The 17,582-nt window shown below is 39.2% G+C and overlaps 1 protein-coding gene across 2 annotated transcripts in view; it reads left to right on the top strand.

Annotated features, from left to right (window-relative positions):
- The window catches only part of PCYT1A (phosphate cytidylyltransferase 1A, choline), a 50,395-nt gene that overhangs the window by 25,621 nt on the left and 7,192 nt on the right, over positions 1-17,582 (top strand). The window contains exons 3-9 of one of the 2 annotated variants that reach the window (XM_022568347.3): positions 2,341-2,440; positions 7,896-8,012; positions 8,751-8,902; positions 12,948-13,026; positions 13,465-13,607; positions 15,056-15,244; positions 16,140-16,549. In XM_022568347.3, coding sequence (XP_022424055.1) covers positions 2,341-2,440; positions 7,896-8,012; positions 8,751-8,902; positions 12,948-13,026; positions 13,465-13,607; positions 15,056-15,244; positions 16,140-16,346 — 987 coding nt within the window. In that variant the 3' untranslated portion in view covers positions 16,347-16,549. Of the gene's footprint in view, positions 1-2,340; positions 2,441-7,895; positions 8,013-8,750; positions 8,903-12,947; positions 13,027-13,464; positions 13,608-15,055; positions 15,245-16,139; positions 16,550-17,582 lie in introns of those variants that run through there. The other variant, XM_089910024.1, reaches the window with a different exon arrangement.

Raw genomic sequence — 17,582 nt, 5'->3', positions numbered from 1 at the left:
TATTTTGTGACTAGCATATACTTTTAGAAACACAAATTACTGTTAGGCAACTCTTTGCGTACTAACTTCTAGAGGATAAATTGTTTTTTTCTAATTTTATCTGTAGGTAAATTTCTAATAACTTCAGAAAATCACACATTTGTGTCCTTGGTCTATTCTTAACCTTTTTTAAAAAAACGTTCTAAAAAAGGATAACACACACACATTTCCTAAAAATGTTTTTCTTATAGCTTTAGCATATTTTAAAATAAGCTTATATAAGTGCTCTTTAAAAGAAATATATTTTAATTTTAAAGCCTTATTTTAAAAGTCTATCCTTATCTGAAATCAAAACAAAACAATGTCTTCCCAGTTTCTGAATTTAGCCCAGTCACAATGTGATCTATGTGTAATTTAAAAATCTAAATATACATCACTATAGCCCAACAGAAATTAAAAGAATTGTAAGGGAATGTTATGAACAATTTCATGCCAAAAAAAATGTGACAATTTAGATGAAATAGACATATTCCTAGAAAGAGACAAATTACCAAAACTGATCCAAGAAAAAGATAGAAAATCTGAATAGACCTATGCCAAGTAAAGTATTGAATTGTCTTTGAAAAAATCTTCCTACAAAGACAAAGTCAGACACAAATGACTTCACTGGTGAATTCTATCAGACATTTAAGGAAGAAGTAATATCAATCCTATCCACTTTCAGAGAATAGAGGAGAGAACATTTCCTAACCAATTTTATGAGGCCAGATAGCAAAGACAGGCAAAAACAGCACAAGAAAAGAACATTATAGTTCAAAATCCCTCACAAACTTAGATGCAAAAGTCCTTAACAATATATTAACAAATTGAATCCAAGAACATATAAAAAGATTTATACAATGTGTCCAAGAAGAATTTCACTCAGGAATGCAAGGTTGGCTTAACATTCTAAAATCAATTAATCTAATACACCATAATTAATAAAATAAAAGACAAAACCAAAATATTGTTTCAAAAATGTAGAAAAAGCATGTGACAAAATCCAATGTTCGTTCATTAAAAAACTCAACAGGGAATTCCCTGGCGGTCCTTAGTTCCCCGACCAGGGATCGAACCCAGGCACTTTCACTGCCGTGGCCTGGGTTCGATCCCTGGTCGGGAAACTAAGATCTCATAAGCCTCATGGCACAGCCAAAAAAAAAAAACAACTCTCAATGAACTACAAAATGAAGAGAGATTTCTCAACCTGATAAAGGGCATCTAAGAAAAACCTACAGCTAAGATAATATTTAGTGTTGAAAGATTGCATGCTTCTCCCCTAAGACTGGGAACAAGGCAAGGATATTTGTCTTTGCCGCCTCTATTCAGCATTGTACTAGAGGTTTACTAGTGCAATAATGGGTAATAAAAGGAAGTTAAAGCCATCCAGATTGGAAAGGAGTAAACTGTCTTTATTCACAGGCAACATGATCTCATATGTAGACAGTCCTAAGGAATCTGCCAAACAAACTGCTAGAACTGATAATTGAGTTTAACAAATCCACAGGAGATGAGTCAACTGAAATTACTCACACTGATACACATACACACATACAAATCAATTGCATTTCTATATACTGGCAAGGACCAATCCAAAAATAAAATTAAGTAAACAGTTACAAAAGCATCAAATAGAATAAAATACTTAGGAATAGATTTAACAAAAGCTCTTAAGTAAGGCTTTCCTCTAAGGAGGAAAGAGCATACCTACATTTTTATTTCAGCATTGCCTCTGAGTAATTGCATGCAATTCATATAACTTCTCTGAAGCTCATTTTCCTCATCTTTAAATTGAGGATACTAACTATTGTACTACTTGCCTCACAGGGCTGTTAATGAGAATTAGAACATATTTACAGTGTAAAGCATTATACAGTGATGATCGTACTTAAAGCACCTGGCAGCTGTTTGCCTTCCCAGTCCCATAGTTGAAGTGGTATGAAAAGGCACTTGTGAACCTTGGCAATTTCATCACATAGATCAGGGTTGGCTGTTCTGCCGTCTGGCAGAGGAGCTGTCATTCTGGACCCAGTTAGTTGGGACTGTGCTTAGGTTCTCAGCCACCTTCCTCAGTCCTATTCTGAAATCACCATCAAGACATTTATCTTTCATGCCATGATTTGCCCATTTGGTAAAAGGTTGCAACTTTCACTTGTCATTTTGGAATGCTTTTATCTTTTTTCTTTTTAAGGTTATGAACTTTTAGGAAAAATTTTAATCACAGCATGTTGAATAACTGATTATTCTTTAAAGCTGCCATTTTTTGAGTATTTTAGTTTATACCATTGAATTTTTCTTTTCCTTCACTTTCCTCTTCTTAAGGGCTTACGACAGCCAGCGCCTTTTTCTGATGAAATTGAAGTAGACTTTAGTAAGCCCTATGTCAGGGTAACCATGGAAGAAGCCAGCAGAGGAACTCCTTGTAAGTAAATGACGAATTATTTTGTTGTTTCACTATTGTTTTTAGCATTCAATTGTACTTATCAAATGTATACCTACTCACTATATTCTTCCCTCAGTTTACCTGTAAAAGCTACTTGAGAGAGGGGTTTCTCCCATCTCACTTGCTGTTCTATTTGGGAGGATAACTGTACTCCATAAAATTTCATTTACATTGTATACTAATTTCCCAGTATTTTGTCACAGCTATGAGATACAGTGGTACACACTTTTTGGGGGGGCTGTTATCATCACAGCTGTGAGGTGAGATATAGAGGAGCAGAGACAATAAGATATTAGCCTGAGCGGGTTTATAATCTTGTCTGTTTTTATAAAGGTCCAAATAATATGTCAGGCTGTCACATTTTTAATAGCCTTCAGAATTTCCCACTAAGTTTTCCTTTCTGTCAGTCAGTACACTAGTCTGATGCTGCTGACTGATAGAGGACAAAGCTGTCCTAAGTTGGGAGATGCTTATCACTTAATTTTATCTTTATTGATATTATAGTTTTCCAGGTTTTTTAATTTTTTTAATTTTAATTTTTTAAATTAATTAATTAATTTATTTGGCTGCATAGGGTCTTTGTTGCTGAGTGCGGGCTTTCTCTAGCTGCGGCGAGTGGGGGCTGCTCTTCGTTGTGTTGAGTGGGCTTCTCAATGCGGTGGCTTCTCTTGTTGCAGAGCACTGCTCTAGGTGAACGGGCTCAGTAGTTGTGGCTCGTGGGCTCTAGAGCGCAGGCTCAGTAGTTGTGGCACACGGGCTTAGTTGCTCCGCGGCATGTGGGATCTTCCCAGACCAGGGCTCGAACCCATGTCCCCTGCATTGGCAGGCGGATTCTTAACCACTGTGCCACCAGGGAAGCCCCCAGGCTTTTTTAAAAAAGACTTGCTTTATTATTTTCAAAGCCCATACTCTTTATTTGTATACTTAGTTTACATTATTAAGTAGCAATTTCTGGCCTCATAAATTATTAATATGTATTCCAGATAGTTTTGGGCAGTTGGTTTTAGGGATTATCATAAATAGAAACTTCCACAAGCATTTGTTATGATTACAAAGTCCTATAGGCATCTGTTCTTACTTCTCTGTAAATTCTCCATTTCTCCTTTTTTTCCCAATCCTTTTTCATTTCTTTTGATTACTGTGGTAAGTGTTTACTCTGTAAATGTAGGGCTGGACTCAACCCAGGCAAGCACTAGGGAATAAGAGGCAGTTATAGCCACAAATCTATACATTTTCAGTATATAGAAGATATTTGTAGTTACTTCTTAATTGTGTTAGTATGTTTTCTCTCTGTTGTAACTTAGGAGTACTGAAATATGAATAGAAATGAATGCTGGACAGTGTTAGGCTAGGGGTCCCAATACCCCTTGGTTATATCTTGGCTGTATGGAGTATGGTTTTGGGGTCCTCAAAATTTCAGAGAATGCTTTCCTTTTGCAAAAGTGTTTAGATATAGCTTATGTTGATCACAACCCTTCTGGTTTATGATGTGATTTTTTGGGTTTAGCTCCTCTTACTTCAGTAATAGGCAGGCTAATGGGGCAGAGTAAAATGACAACAAGGAAAGACAGGCTGTATGTAACAGTGTAGTGGTGGCAGGTCAGACTTCAGAATGCCACTAGACAGTTCAAGGATCACATTCAGATGTGATAGTAGAGCCTGTTGAGGGCAAGAACTTTTCATATACTCTCTAATGACACACATTCAGAATGCAGTACCTCACTTAGATCTCATCACATTAGTTATATTAGCCCCCTTGTTGCTAATCTAGCCACATACCATTTGTGATAGGAAAAATGTATGTATGTATATGTATACTGTTTCCAAGTTTTGCAACTTATAATTAACAAACATTAATAAATTACTTTCTAAATTTTAGAATAGTAGAATTTTATAAGTAAGTCATTTATGAGATTATATACTTTATACTCTCTTCATTATATACATGAATATAGGTCCATAGAAACTAAGAAGTGAAACAGTAAAACAAATAATTAGTGATAGAATTGAAGCTAAAAACCTAAGTTTTTCCATCTTTGTGTTCTTTTCATCCTGGAGTGGTGCTATTCTTTATATAGACATTAGTTATAAATAATAGAAGGCTTATCAGCAAGCTGATTGAAGTTTGGGTGGAACAGATAGTCACAAATTGGCCTGTAAAATTTGCCAGTCTAACTTGACCTCTGGTTTTTCCTTTATCTTATTCTGTCTGTTCAGTTTTATGTTAAATAATCAAGTAAGTGACTGTCTTCATGCCAGTGCCAGACAAGGAATAAACAAATAAAGAGTCTACACATGCCATATAGTTAGTGAATTTTAAACCAATAACTGGTTCAAGGGGCATCCCTCCCCCTGCCCCCAGGTTTTCACTTAGGGAGGTTAAGGGAGTACAAGAGGGAAGTTTGTGTAATCTTGGAGTAAACTCAGTACTTAGAGATAAAAGGAATACGGCTTGAGAGATGAGAAGATCATCTTTTTTAGAAGATGGAAAAAAACCCAGCAGTATGTTCTCTTGGAGAAAGGAAGAAAAAGGCAAAGTCTGAAGGGCAGTGGAAATCTGTTAAAGATGAATGTTTCAGTGGTAGCTATTTGAGAGAATATATCAAAAGAGATAATAAATTGAAACCCAGGTCTCTTCTGCTTAAAGGAGAACATCTAGTTACTTAGTCTAGCAGTAGTGAAAAGACTATAATTTGTAACCCAAATCAAGACTATTTTTGAGAATGAAAGCAGTTGCTCTTGATAGTGTAGTGGAACAACAGATATAAATCAGAGGGTATAGTCATCCTGACCAATAGCCACTTGGTAAAAGAATGGATAACGCATGCTTTCTCCCCAGATTTTTAGTTCAACAGTGGCCCCTTCTGGTCATTTGGTTAATATACAGGCCTGGGTTTGCCAAAGACTTGCGGTTAAGTCATGGGGAATTGAGAGGTTGGGAAGCTGGGGAAATGCTAAGAGGGCAAGAGACACATCAGGGATTGCTCCAAGAAAGGGTTCAGAGGTGGCTTGGCCTAATATGGGATGTTTAACTGCTGGCAAATAGCCACTTAATCAACAGTGTCTGTGCTATTGCCACTATCCAGGAAATGTGTTTACTGGCTAAATCTCCCTCATCTCACTTTGCCCTTGGTGTAGAAACAACAGTACAGTATTCTCAAATTTTATATTCTATCGTTTGTCTTTTAGGATCAAATAAAGTGAGATCATAGCCACTCTGGACTTGTTTAGGAAAGATAGAAGTATATTAGTTACTTCATGGTCATGATTTCTAGGATGTAGAAGAGAGATTATATTACTCAGGTTTTGTTTTGTTTTGCTTTGTTTTATAGATGAGGAAACTGAGGCTTAAAGAGATTGAGATTAACAAAGGAGTGAGGCTGGTTGGCAAGCTTGGGCTATAATTTTTCTGACTCTTTAAATCTGTCATATTATTTCTCAGTTTTTCATTGTATTAGTGTATTTATTTTATTTAAAATTTTTATTTCCTGTATTATAAAATTAGTACATTCCCGTGACTTAACATTCATAAAGTACAAAAAAGACACAGAGTGAAAAAAAAAAAAAAAAGACACAGAGTGAAATGACTTCCTCTCACTACTGTCTCACAGCCACCTAGTATCCCTTTTACAGGTAACCAGAATTACCAATTTCTTATTTATTTAATTTATTTTTGCCTGCAATGGGTCTTTGTTGCTGTGTGCAGGCTTTCTCTAGTTGCGGCGAGCGAGGGCTACTCTTCATTGCGGTGCACAGGCTTCTCAGTGTGGTGACTTCTCTTGTTGCGGATCATGGGCTCTAGATGCGCGGGCTTCAGTAGTTGTGGCTCGCGGGCTCTAGATTGCAGGCTCAGTAGTTGTGGCGCACAGACCTAGTTGCTCCACGGTATGTGGGATCCTCCCTGACCAGGGCTCGAACCCATGTCCCCTGCATTGGCAGGCAGATTCCTAACCACTGTGCCACCAGGGAAGCCCAGTATTACCAATTTCTTGTGGATATCTAAGCAAATAATATATAAATCTTCCCACACTTTTAGTGGGTGGATCATGTCATATTCAGTCTTCCACTGAAATTCAGGTTGTTTCCAAACTTTTGCTATTACCAACAGTGCTGCAATCAATAATGCAATCTGCATACATATTTACAAACGTATCTGTGAGGTAAATTCCTAGAATTGGAATAACTGGGCCAAAGGGTGTAAACATTTGTCATTTGTCTTTTCACAGATATTGCCTAATTGCCTTCCTTAAGAGTTGTACCAATTTATACTTCTATCAGCAGTGTATAATTTCTCAGTTTAAAAGCGACTTTTGTATGGATAAAGCTATCTATAAAGAAAAGTCCATAAACCTCCTGAGAACCAGTTTCCTCCCCCTTGATTCACCGTCCTCAAGGCAGGAAGGAGATGTATCTTATCCTTACCTTCAGTATGGTGTATTTGATGAGGCTCTGGCCCTTCTTTCGAAGAATGATGTAGATGCTCCTACTATTATTTTCTGCTGCTGCAGTGAAACAGCTCTTCCTTTATTCAAGTAGTGGAAATATGTTACTAGGACTCATTAGGTTTATCATTTGAAGCATGCTGAACCATTATATCAATTCCATTCTCAGTGTGTTTATTTGGCTTTGGAATTAGGCTTGTACCCCAAGAAATCATTTCCTCCTTTTCTTTCATAGTCCACTACCACTAAAAATAAATTGACAATCAGTTCTCTGTTATTCTCACTAATGGACAGGGGAAGAGGAAAGGCTCTAATATAAAGTCCTAAAATATTTATATTTGATTTTCAAATACCTGGTATATCACCCTCTACTGAGAAAGTGTAACATGCTCACTATCAAGGAGAAATGCTTGAAGGAACTCCATCTGTTATCACAGAGCAGTTATTAAGGGTGAATCTGGGACTGTGAAGCAGTCTCACCCCTCTGCATCACTCTTTACCTTCAAAGCAAAGTATTTTATTTTCAAAGCAAAGCATTAGTTACTAGTAATCAAGGCAGCTTGAAAAACAGAGAGCAGGCAGCCAGAGCATAGTTTAATTATACTCTGTTTAAACATAACTGCAGTTTAAACATAAGCCGAAGGCGAGGATTTTGAAGTTTCAGATATAGCTCTTGTATAACTCTTCCCTTCACTTCTAAAATAACTTTAAGAAAAAGCAATCATGAAATCCAATTACCTGAGCAGTTTGGTACAACCAGGCTAACAGAGAGAGTTAGTGGATATGATGCCAAGAGTGTTTTTGTAGTCAAGGAAGCCTGTGATGTTATTCCTCAGAACCCCAAAGTACCCCAAATAAAGGTGAATATCCAGAGAACACCTTAAAAGGGGGCTCTGCAGGGGTGGAACAGTCACACAGTGCCATTTCCATTTGTTAAATATGAGGTATTGAATCAGTGTATTCCTGTGATAAATTCTTTCCTTTGGATTTAGGTGAACGGCCTGTGAGAGTTTATGCAGATGGAATATTTGACTTATTTCATTCTGGTCATGCCCGGGCCCTGATGCAAGCAAAGAACCTTTTCCCTAATACATATCTCATTGTGGGAGGTAAGAAAACATCTGATGACTTTAGGTGCTGTCCAGAAAAAAATTATGGTAGCCTCTTTTCTCCTATCTTTATAACCCAAGTACATTGCCTCTTATGTTGGTTTTCAAATGAGAGATATAGTGCAGCCTCTTTAAAATGTGAAATATATGAAGAACATGAAGTATATAAAACCTGAACTGTATAAACCTGGAGAGAAAAGCTCTAAGCTCATTGACTTGAGACGTCCAGGATTTATCTCGCTGGTTTTGGCCGGGTTTCTGCAGTCTGACCCCCAGTGCAGGCGGGGGTGGTCAGAATAGCATTAAGAATAAATGCTACTTAAGAAGAGTATTTGCTTTAGATTTCAGTTTATCATTCTGAGTCAACTGAAGTACAAAAGTCTGCTAAGCTAATGTTATGTTGTCCAGTCCAGTCTAATAAAAGTATAATAGGAAAACATTTTTTAAAACTGTTAATTGATACAGAGATGCACAGTAGTTTCATTTCAAAGCCAAAGATCTTAGTCCTCCATTGTATCCTCTCCTCTCCAAAGTGTGAACATATTTAGTGAATGTTGCTCCTGAAGGTGTATCTTGGATTAGGAAAAGCATTGTTATCCAGACTGAGCCAAATCCAGAAGACTCTTATCCAGGCTGGGGATATTGGTTATGAGAGGTTGGGAAATGAGAGGTTGATGATTGAGGAGTGGTTAAGCAGAGGGGACTTTGACTTACAACCTTATGTTGTGGTGAACTCAGTTTGCAGTGATGAGCTAACACACAACTTCAAAGGCTTCACCGTGATGAATGAAAATGAGCGCTATGATGCAGTGCAGCACTGCCGCTATGTGGATGAGGTGGTGAGGAATGCCCCCTGGACCCTGACACCAGAGTTCCTGGCAGAACACCGGGTAAGAAACTGAACACATGTTTCCATTCCCTGTTCTGGAATTTCTTCAACTTTCAAGACTTCTGGTACTGTGGCTAGTTTTCCACTAGCCTTATTTTACTTCTGTCTTCTATGTAAATTTCACATAGAAGAGGTAACAGTGTTATCACTTCTAATAATAGTCATCCCTGACATGACATTTTTCTTGGGTTTGATGGTTTACAAGCACTTTTGCATCCGTTATATTTCATTTGTTCCCCACAAAAATCCTATTGGGTAGTTATTAGTTATTTCCACTTTACATATGAGAACAGGGCCAGAGAGGCCAAATAACCAGGTCACACTCTAGCAGGGCTAGAAATTGAACTCTTCAGGGCTTCCCTGGTGGCGCAGTGGTTGGGAATCCGCCTGCCAATGCAGGGGACATGGGTTCGGGTCCTGGTCCGGGAAGGTCCCACATGCTGCGGAGCAGCTGGACCTGTGCGCCACAACTACTGAGCCTGCACACCATAACTACTGAAGCCCGCGCGACTAGAGCCCGTGCTCTGCAACTGCAGAGCCACCGCAATGAGAAGCCTGCGCACCGCAACGAAGAGTAGTCCCCACTCGCCACAACTAGAGAAAGCCTGCACGCAGCAACGAAGACGCAGCCAAAAATAAATGATTAAAAAAAATCTTATAAAAAAAAAGAAATTGAACTCTTCAGTTATGTGAGTCTGTCGCACCTCCCCCCCCCCCATTATAAGCGTATCCATCCTCACAGCATACCGGTCTTTTTAGAGTATACACAGCCCCAAACATGCTCTCAAGGAGTTCACATTCCAGGAAATAAGATATATAAACATAGACTTCTCTTGTATTGACTTAAATTTAGTTTCAAGACTTTTGATTTCAGGCTAGAAATTATGTGGGATCAGAAACCAGGGAGGTTTCTCACTTTTTCTCAGTGAGTTGGTATTATAAAAAACCCTTATCTCCTTTTTATTTTCCCATGTTAAAGCAACACGTTTCCTACAAAAGAGGGGTTTATAGCTGATAGCTGAGAAGAATTTATCAGGTCATGTTGGAGGCCCTTGAGCTTGAGGAACCAGCAAGCATATTGTCAGTTATCTTACAGTGGTGTGGAGAATGTTGAAGGTGAATTGTTCAACGAGGCAGGAAAGAACAAAAGTAGCCAAAGTGCTTCAAAAGCAGTATTGGGTAGGCCTGAAGCTAAGGGATATTTGTTATAACTGTTTAGGATTAGGACAGAACTTTTATAGTTCTCTAGCTTTACTGCTTCACCATTTAGCAGCCAGTGGTACCAAGGGTGATGAGCAAGATTATTCTCAGCAACATAGCCAGGCAAGCCCAGGCAGAAGAGGTTAGAGGAACTTCCATATTCCCTTTTCTCCATGTTAGCAGTGTATCCTCAACCATGAGTCTTTTTTTTTTTTTTTTTTAACATCTTTATTGGGGTATAATTGCTTTACAATGGTGTGTTAGTTTCTGCTTTATAACAAAGTGAATCAGTTATACATATACATATGTTCCCATATGTCTTCCCTCTTGCGTCTCCCTCCCTCCCACTCTCCCTATCCCACCCCTCCAGGCTGTCACAAAGCACCGAGCTAATATCCCTGTGCCTTGCGGCTGCTTCCCCCTAGCTATCTACCTTACTACGTTTGTTAGTGTGTATATGTCCATGACTCTCTCTCGCCCTGTCAAAGCTCACCCCTCCCCCTCCCCATATCCTCAAGTCCGTTCTCCAGTAGGTCTGCGTCTTTATTCCTGTCTTACCCCTAGGTTCTTCATGACATTTTTTTTCCCCTTAAATTCCATATATATGTGTTAGCATACGGTATTTGTCTTTTTCTTTCTGACTTACTTCACTCTGTATGACAGACTCTAGGTCTATCCATCTCATTACAAATAGCTCAATTTCATTTCTTTTTAAGGCTGAGTAATATTCCATTGTATATATGTGCCACATTTTCTTTATCCATTCATCCGATGATGGGCGCTTAGGTTGTTTCCATCTCCGGGCTATTGTAAATAGAGCTGCAATGAACATTTTGGTACATGACTCTTTTTGAATTTTGGTTTTCTCAGGGTATATGCCCAGTAGTGGGATTGCTGGGTCATATGGTAATTCTATTTGTAGTTTTTTAAGGAACCTCCATACTGTTCTCCATAGTGGCTGAACCAATTCACATTCCCACCAGCAGTGCAAGAGTGTTCCCTTTTCTCCACACCCTGTCCAGCATTTATTGTTTCTAGATTTTTTGATGATGGCCATTCTGACTGGTGTGAGATGATATCTCATTGTAGTTTTGATTTGCATTTCTCTAATGATTAATGATGTTGAGCATTCTTTCATGTGTTTGTTGGCATTCTGTATATCTTCTTTGGAGAAATGTCTATTTAGGTCTTCTGCCCATTTTTGGATTGGGTTGTTTGTTTTTTTGTTATTGAGCTGCATGAGCTGCTTGTAAATTTTGGAGATTAACCCTTTGTCATTTGCTTCATTTGCAAATATTTTCTCCCATTCTGAGGGTTGTCTTTTGGTCTTGATTATGGTTTCCTTTGCTGTGCAAAAGCTTTGAAGTTTCATTAGGTCCCATTTGTTTATTTTTGTTTTTATTTCCATTACTCTAGGAGGTGGGTCAGAAAGGATCTTGCTGTGATTTATGTCATAGAGTGTTCTGCCTATGTTTTCCTCTAAGAGTTTGATCGTTTCTGGCCTTACATTTAGGTCTTTAATCCATTTTGAGCTTATTTTTGTGTATGGTGTTAGGGAGTGATCTAATCTCATACTTTTACATGTACCTGTCCAGTTTTCCCAGCACCATTTATTGAAGAGGCTGTCCTTTCTCCACTGTACATTCCTGCCACCTTTATCAAAGATAAGGTGTCCATATGTGCGTGGGTTTATCTCTGGGCTTTCTATCCTGTTCCATTGATCTATCTTTCTGTTTTTGTGCCAGTACCATACTGTCTTGATTACTGTAGCTTTGTAGTATAGTCTGAAGTCAGGGAGCCTGATTCCTCCAGCTCCTTTTCTTGTTCTCAAGATTGCTTTGGCTATTCGGGGTCTTTTGTGTTTCCATACAAATTGCGAAATTTTTTGTTCTAGTTCTGTGAAAAATGCCAGTGGTAGTTTGATAGGGATTGCATTGAATCTGTAGATTGCTTTGGGTAGTAGAGTCATTTTCACAATGTTGATTCTTCCCATCCAAGAACATTCAACCATGAGTCTTGCTTGCTCACCATTCTTATTTTCAATTTGCTGCCTATGGATCCCTGACAAGTTGTTCATGGGTAATTGAGATGTTAGCTGAGAGTCCCTGACATAGTCCTGATGAGCGTACTTCACATTACAGTGGCTTCTGGGAGCTGGGTGTGGTGGTGTTAGCAATTATATTAGCAAAGGGCATATGGCCTATTCAGGAAGGAGTAAATGAGTGAGGTTTAGAAAGATTATTGATCCCAGTGTGAGAGGTATTGACAGTAGTAAAGTAATAGATCTGAGACTTAAAGGTCTTTTATGGCCTTGGGCTTTGCATTTCTCAGGAGTACAGATGTATCTATTCTAGTAAAAGTGCTCTTGGTTGCTATTTTTGTATTCCCACTCATCTCATAGACTGAGAAACCAGTTAACAAAGAAGTGACCTCTTTCTTATATTTTTAGAAACCCTATTTGACCCATCCTTGTAGACCCAGGAGGGTGGGGAGATTTCCTTTCTTCTTTCCTTGATTCCACCCACTAACTAGCATACCAGAAAATCCTCTAGGCCTATTTACCACAGCATGGTGACTGGTATACAGTGTGAGGGTAGCACTTCCAGTAGACCAGGAGGAATAGCTAAAAAAGAAACTGGCTAGCTTCATGTTTATGATCCACGAATAATTAGGTTGGGTGGCTTGTGAATGAATCATGGAATTTATGAGCAAAGCAAAGAGAGATAAAGACAAAAGTTCATTTGAGGCCTCGCCTCTCTTGTCCTTTTTCTGGTCCTGAGAGTGTTTACTGGTTCTTTCTGAATGGCAGTTACGCTGGGTTTTAAATGGTGTTTCCTTACTTTCAGATTGATTTTGTAGCCCATGATGACATCCCTTACTCTTCTGCTGGGAGTGATGATGTTTATAAGCACATCAAGGAAGCAGGTGAGTAAGTTGATGTGCATCCTCATTTTATGGAGTCTTAGGGGCAGTGACAAGAGATTCAACCACATCACTACTTTACAGAGGAAAATTTATACAGTGAGAACTTTAACATCCAGTTTCAGGTCACACTTTGCTTAAGAGGTTAAGGTGAGCATAGCATCATATCCATGAATTCTCAGTCTAAACATCTACTTTTGATATCTCTTAATTTCAGGAAACCCTTCTCCAGCCCCATATTTTTCTTAATATTAGGGCCTTTCCTTACTCCTAACTTTTGATTCAGTATTCCTTCTGTATGTCAGTATCTCCAGACTTTACTTAGTAATAACAGACTCTGCTTTATGAGGAAGGAAAAGGAATGTGGCTCCCAGTTTCCATCTAGTCCTACTGCCTGAGCTAATCAGAATGTCACAGTGTTTGTATGTGTTCTTGTGTTAGGCATGTTTGCTCCAACACAGAGGACAGAAGGTATCTCCACATCAGACATCATCACCCGAATTGTCCGCGACTATGATGTGTATGCCAGACGGAACCTACAGAGGGGCTACACGGCAAAGGAACTCAATGTCAGCTTTATCAATGTGAGTTCCAACCTCATCCTAGAGTTCCCTGGCCCTATAGGACATGTTGCCTCTCACTTCATCTAAGTTAAACTTGCTTTTCAGTCTGCTGTTATTATCACCTCCAAAAGCTCAGTGGATACCTCTTTGCACATAACGCTATGCCAGGCTCTTTACAAAGAGCATATGGATGTATCTAGAGGCATTTTCTGCCTTTATGAGCTAGTATCAACACGTCGATATAAGGACATACAGCCAATTAAATAAATAAGAACGTGGAACTTACAAAGTACAGTACTTATATCAAATATGTTTAAAACAGTGGTTCTTAACCTTTGTTCTTTTTGACTGGATGGTCTTTGCAAATCTGATGAAAGCTGTGGATCCTCTCCCTGTGTGCATAGTAACACACAACATTTTGCATGCAATTTCTCAATGCACATGAACCTAACTTTTAAAATTTGATTTATGAAAGCAAGTTTATTTTAGCTTAATAAACAAACTGCTGTACATTTTGTATATAAATTATACCTCAATAAAGTTGATTTAAAAAGAAGAAAGCTGCTAACTGTATCTTCTACATAAGTAGTTTACCATGCTCCCTCACTTGCTCCCAGCTCTGTGAATTATGAATAGGTGAAATGGTTTCATTTAAATATGATTTATCTATTCAGGTAAACCCTAGCTGTTGTTAACAATCTAGCTGTTGTTATACTGCAGAATCTATCTTTAGATGTTTAAAAATCCTAAACATATTCGCCTTCCCCTTCCCCTTTATGATCTGGAAATGAGAATAGTTTTCATTTGGCTAAAGACTCCTCCCCTCCCCTCCCTTTGGGAGGATTCATACCATTTTCCCTCATCTTTAGGGAAGCCTGTGGGACCAAAGAGTATCATCCTTATTTTGCGAATGAGCAAACAGACCTCCAAATATTAAAAAATAAAAAAAACAACTCCTCTATAATCATAGAATAAGCCACTGATGGAGGAAAAAAATTCAGTACAGTAGATGAATTACTTAAGTAAAAGGCCCACTATTTCCTTTTTCAACCTGTTACAGTTGGCTTATTGTTGGCAATATTGTGCAGTGATCTCGTTGCTCTCTCCCTATACATCTCCATATAGAATGGGGTTTGGGTTTTGTTGGTCATGTTTATCTTCCAAGTTTATGTTTCATCTTAAAAAAATCTGACTTCGTTTGGTATGTGCCTGTCTGTTACTGGTCTTACACTATACATTTAGTTTAGTCCTGGGCTCTACAATCTTAGAATTATTACACTTTTGTATAAGATGACCATCCAGAGCATATCTTATCTGTTATTATGCTGGAGAAGTATGGGATAGATTAAAGTGAAATTCTCAAGACTGAAAGGAGTGTCAGTAGAGTGCCAAACCAAGTCTTTTCCTTCCCCTTAGTATGGAAGGTCAGAATGAGTATTATTTCTCAGAGCAGTTATTTCTTTATCCAGGAGAAGAAATACCACTTGCAGGAGCGAGTTGACAAAGTAAAGAAGAAAGTGAAAGATGTGGAGGAAAAGTCAAAAGAATTTGTTCAGAAGGTAGAAGAAAAAAGCATTGACCTCATTCAGAAATGGGAGGAGAAATCCCGAGAATTCATTGGAAGTTTCCTGGAAATGTTTGGTCCAGAAGGAGCGCTGGTATGTTCTTTCTTGCTGGATAATTTAGGGAAATTCATGAAAATCTAGGGAATTCTCATGCTGTGGAAGGAATTATAGAATCCTTGAGCAGAAAGGGACATTGACATTAAGAAGTTATCTAATCTGTTCCCCTTGTTTGGCAGAACTATATTTCCACTATCCCCAGAAAGTTTTAAAAAATCTTTACAGAAAGAGGTTACACATTCTCCTAAATAATTTTGCCAGCTCTCTATCAACCTCCAAATATGGTGACAAGATAAGTGAGTAGCCTTGCCCAGCTTGCTTCTACATTATAGTTTTAGGCGGAAGGGAAGGAAAGAGCAAAGAGCAGTAAAAAGAAAGCTGCCTGCACTACACACAGCTGCTGCAGGACCGTTGGGTACGGTGGGAATTCTGTCCTTGAGGAGTAGCAGGGTCTTTTCGAGCCAAATAAAAGGTGCCTGTGTAGCTATGAGCAGATGAGCCCTAGGATATCAGGAACGATCTGACTGTGAGGGTGTTTGGATGCCAGAATAGATTATTCTGGGAGTGTATGGAATTTTCTCCTCAGAGAACTCCAAAACTAGGATAGGTACCCTTTTGTCTGAGTTAATTCCTTTGTTTTTGCCTACAGCCTAGACTACAGACCCAAGTAGCCTTTTAAGAATTCCTCTGACGTAGAGGTCAAGGATTGGGTGACAGTGGATAGCAGGTGGGAACCCTTAGATACATAGTATAGCATAGAGCACTTTGGAGAGGAAATTGCTTAGGATTATAGCTATGTTCCTCCTCTGGCTTACTTGATCACTTTTGACATTACAGAGGGCACTCATGATAATTTGAAGTCTCATATCCTCCAGTGGTGCTTTAGTAGGATCCATAGGTTTCTTCTAACTCTTTCTTTTGGTCTCCCCAGAAACATATGCTGAAAGAGGGGAAAGGCCGGATGCTGCAGGCCATCAGTCCAAGGCAGAGTCCCAGCAGCAGTCCCACTCGTGAACGCTCCCCCTCTCCCTCTTTCCGGTGGCCCTTCTCTGGCAAGACTTCCCCGCCTTCCTCCCCAGCAAACCTCTCCAGACACAAGTCTGCAGCCTATGATATCAGTGAGGATGAAGAAGACTAATTTTTCATCTCTCCTGTCCTCTCCCCTCCCTCTGTCCCATCACCTTCAGAAGCTCTCTGTTGAATTCTGAATTGTGATCCCAACACTAAACCTAAGGACAGCTACAAAGGAAAGACAATTGGGGCAAGAGTACTTAGGATGGGGGGACCAGACAGCCTATCCTCTGAGAGACATCACCCACCCCCACCAAGAAAGAGGCTAACTACATCTTAGAAGCCTGTTTGGCATCCATATACCTTCCCCATGGACTTTGCTTTACTGTTTATGTTCATGTGATCTTGACAGGGAAATTGTCATTTTTATTAATTTTTTAAAAATTAGTCTTTCAAATGTAGTAAATAGAACTAATTCTTTGCCCCCAAGGAGTGGGCAGAAGGAAGTGGTGTAATACCCAGAGGCCTTTTCTTCCTGATACACTATAGTATTTGCCTTCCGTTCTGAGGCAAACTGTTTTGCCAAGTCCTTCAGGCAATGAGCCATGCTGATGGGTGATTTGGAGGGGAAATATCATAATTTTGGTTTCCTTTAAAAAAAGCAAAAAGCTGAGTAACAGTCACAAATCCCCTAAGTGTACTGCTGGCACATGTGTCATTGTGGCTATGGGAAGAAGGAGATCTGAGTTTAACTTTTCTTGCTCCCTGAGGAGTTTCTTATTGGACCCAATGGGGTCCATGAAGACACTGATGGGGATGGAACCAGACCACATGGCATCTGCTACGGTTTTTCTGCTGTGTTCATCTTCTCAGAAAACTCTGTGGCCCAGTTATTTGGGAGCTCTTGTCAATCTCTTTCCTGTAATCTACCTTTAAAGGGAGGAACACTTCCAGGTTTAGTCTGATTAAGGAGGGGAGTGGGACAATACTCAATCTTATGCAAAGTCAGTTTTGATTAATTTTCTTCCTGAGAGTAAGTCCCTGGCCCTGTGACTCCTATTTTAATACTTATTACCTAGCTTTTTACAGAGGATACTTTGTAAATGTCTGCAGTTTGAACATGATCTGTTAATCCATGTTGCTCATAGCCATATCAAATATTCAGAGAGATTTGCACAGAACATAGGCGCAAAAGCATGAGGAAACACACCCCTTTCTAAAGCCTTTTCTTGACCTCTTCCCCTCTTAAGAGTGTCCTTGACTGGAACCAGTGCTCCATGAGGTGTTTATTTTCCCCTGAGAGTTGGCAGCTGGCAGGGAGTCTGCTGCCCTTCCAGCAAGTCACCGAGCAAGGGCTCACTTT

The sequence above is a fragment of the Delphinapterus leucas genome, chromosome 4 (genome assembly GCF_059928025.1).
Source record: "Delphinapterus leucas isolate spDelLeu-1000000601 "Yukka" chromosome 4, BTC_Dleu_Yukka2, whole genome shotgun sequence".
NCBI lineage: Eukaryota > Metazoa > Chordata > Mammalia > Artiodactyla > Monodontidae > Delphinapterus > Delphinapterus leucas.
Note: the sequence above shows the minus strand (reverse complement) of the source record. Positions and strands in the feature narration are given on the sequence as shown.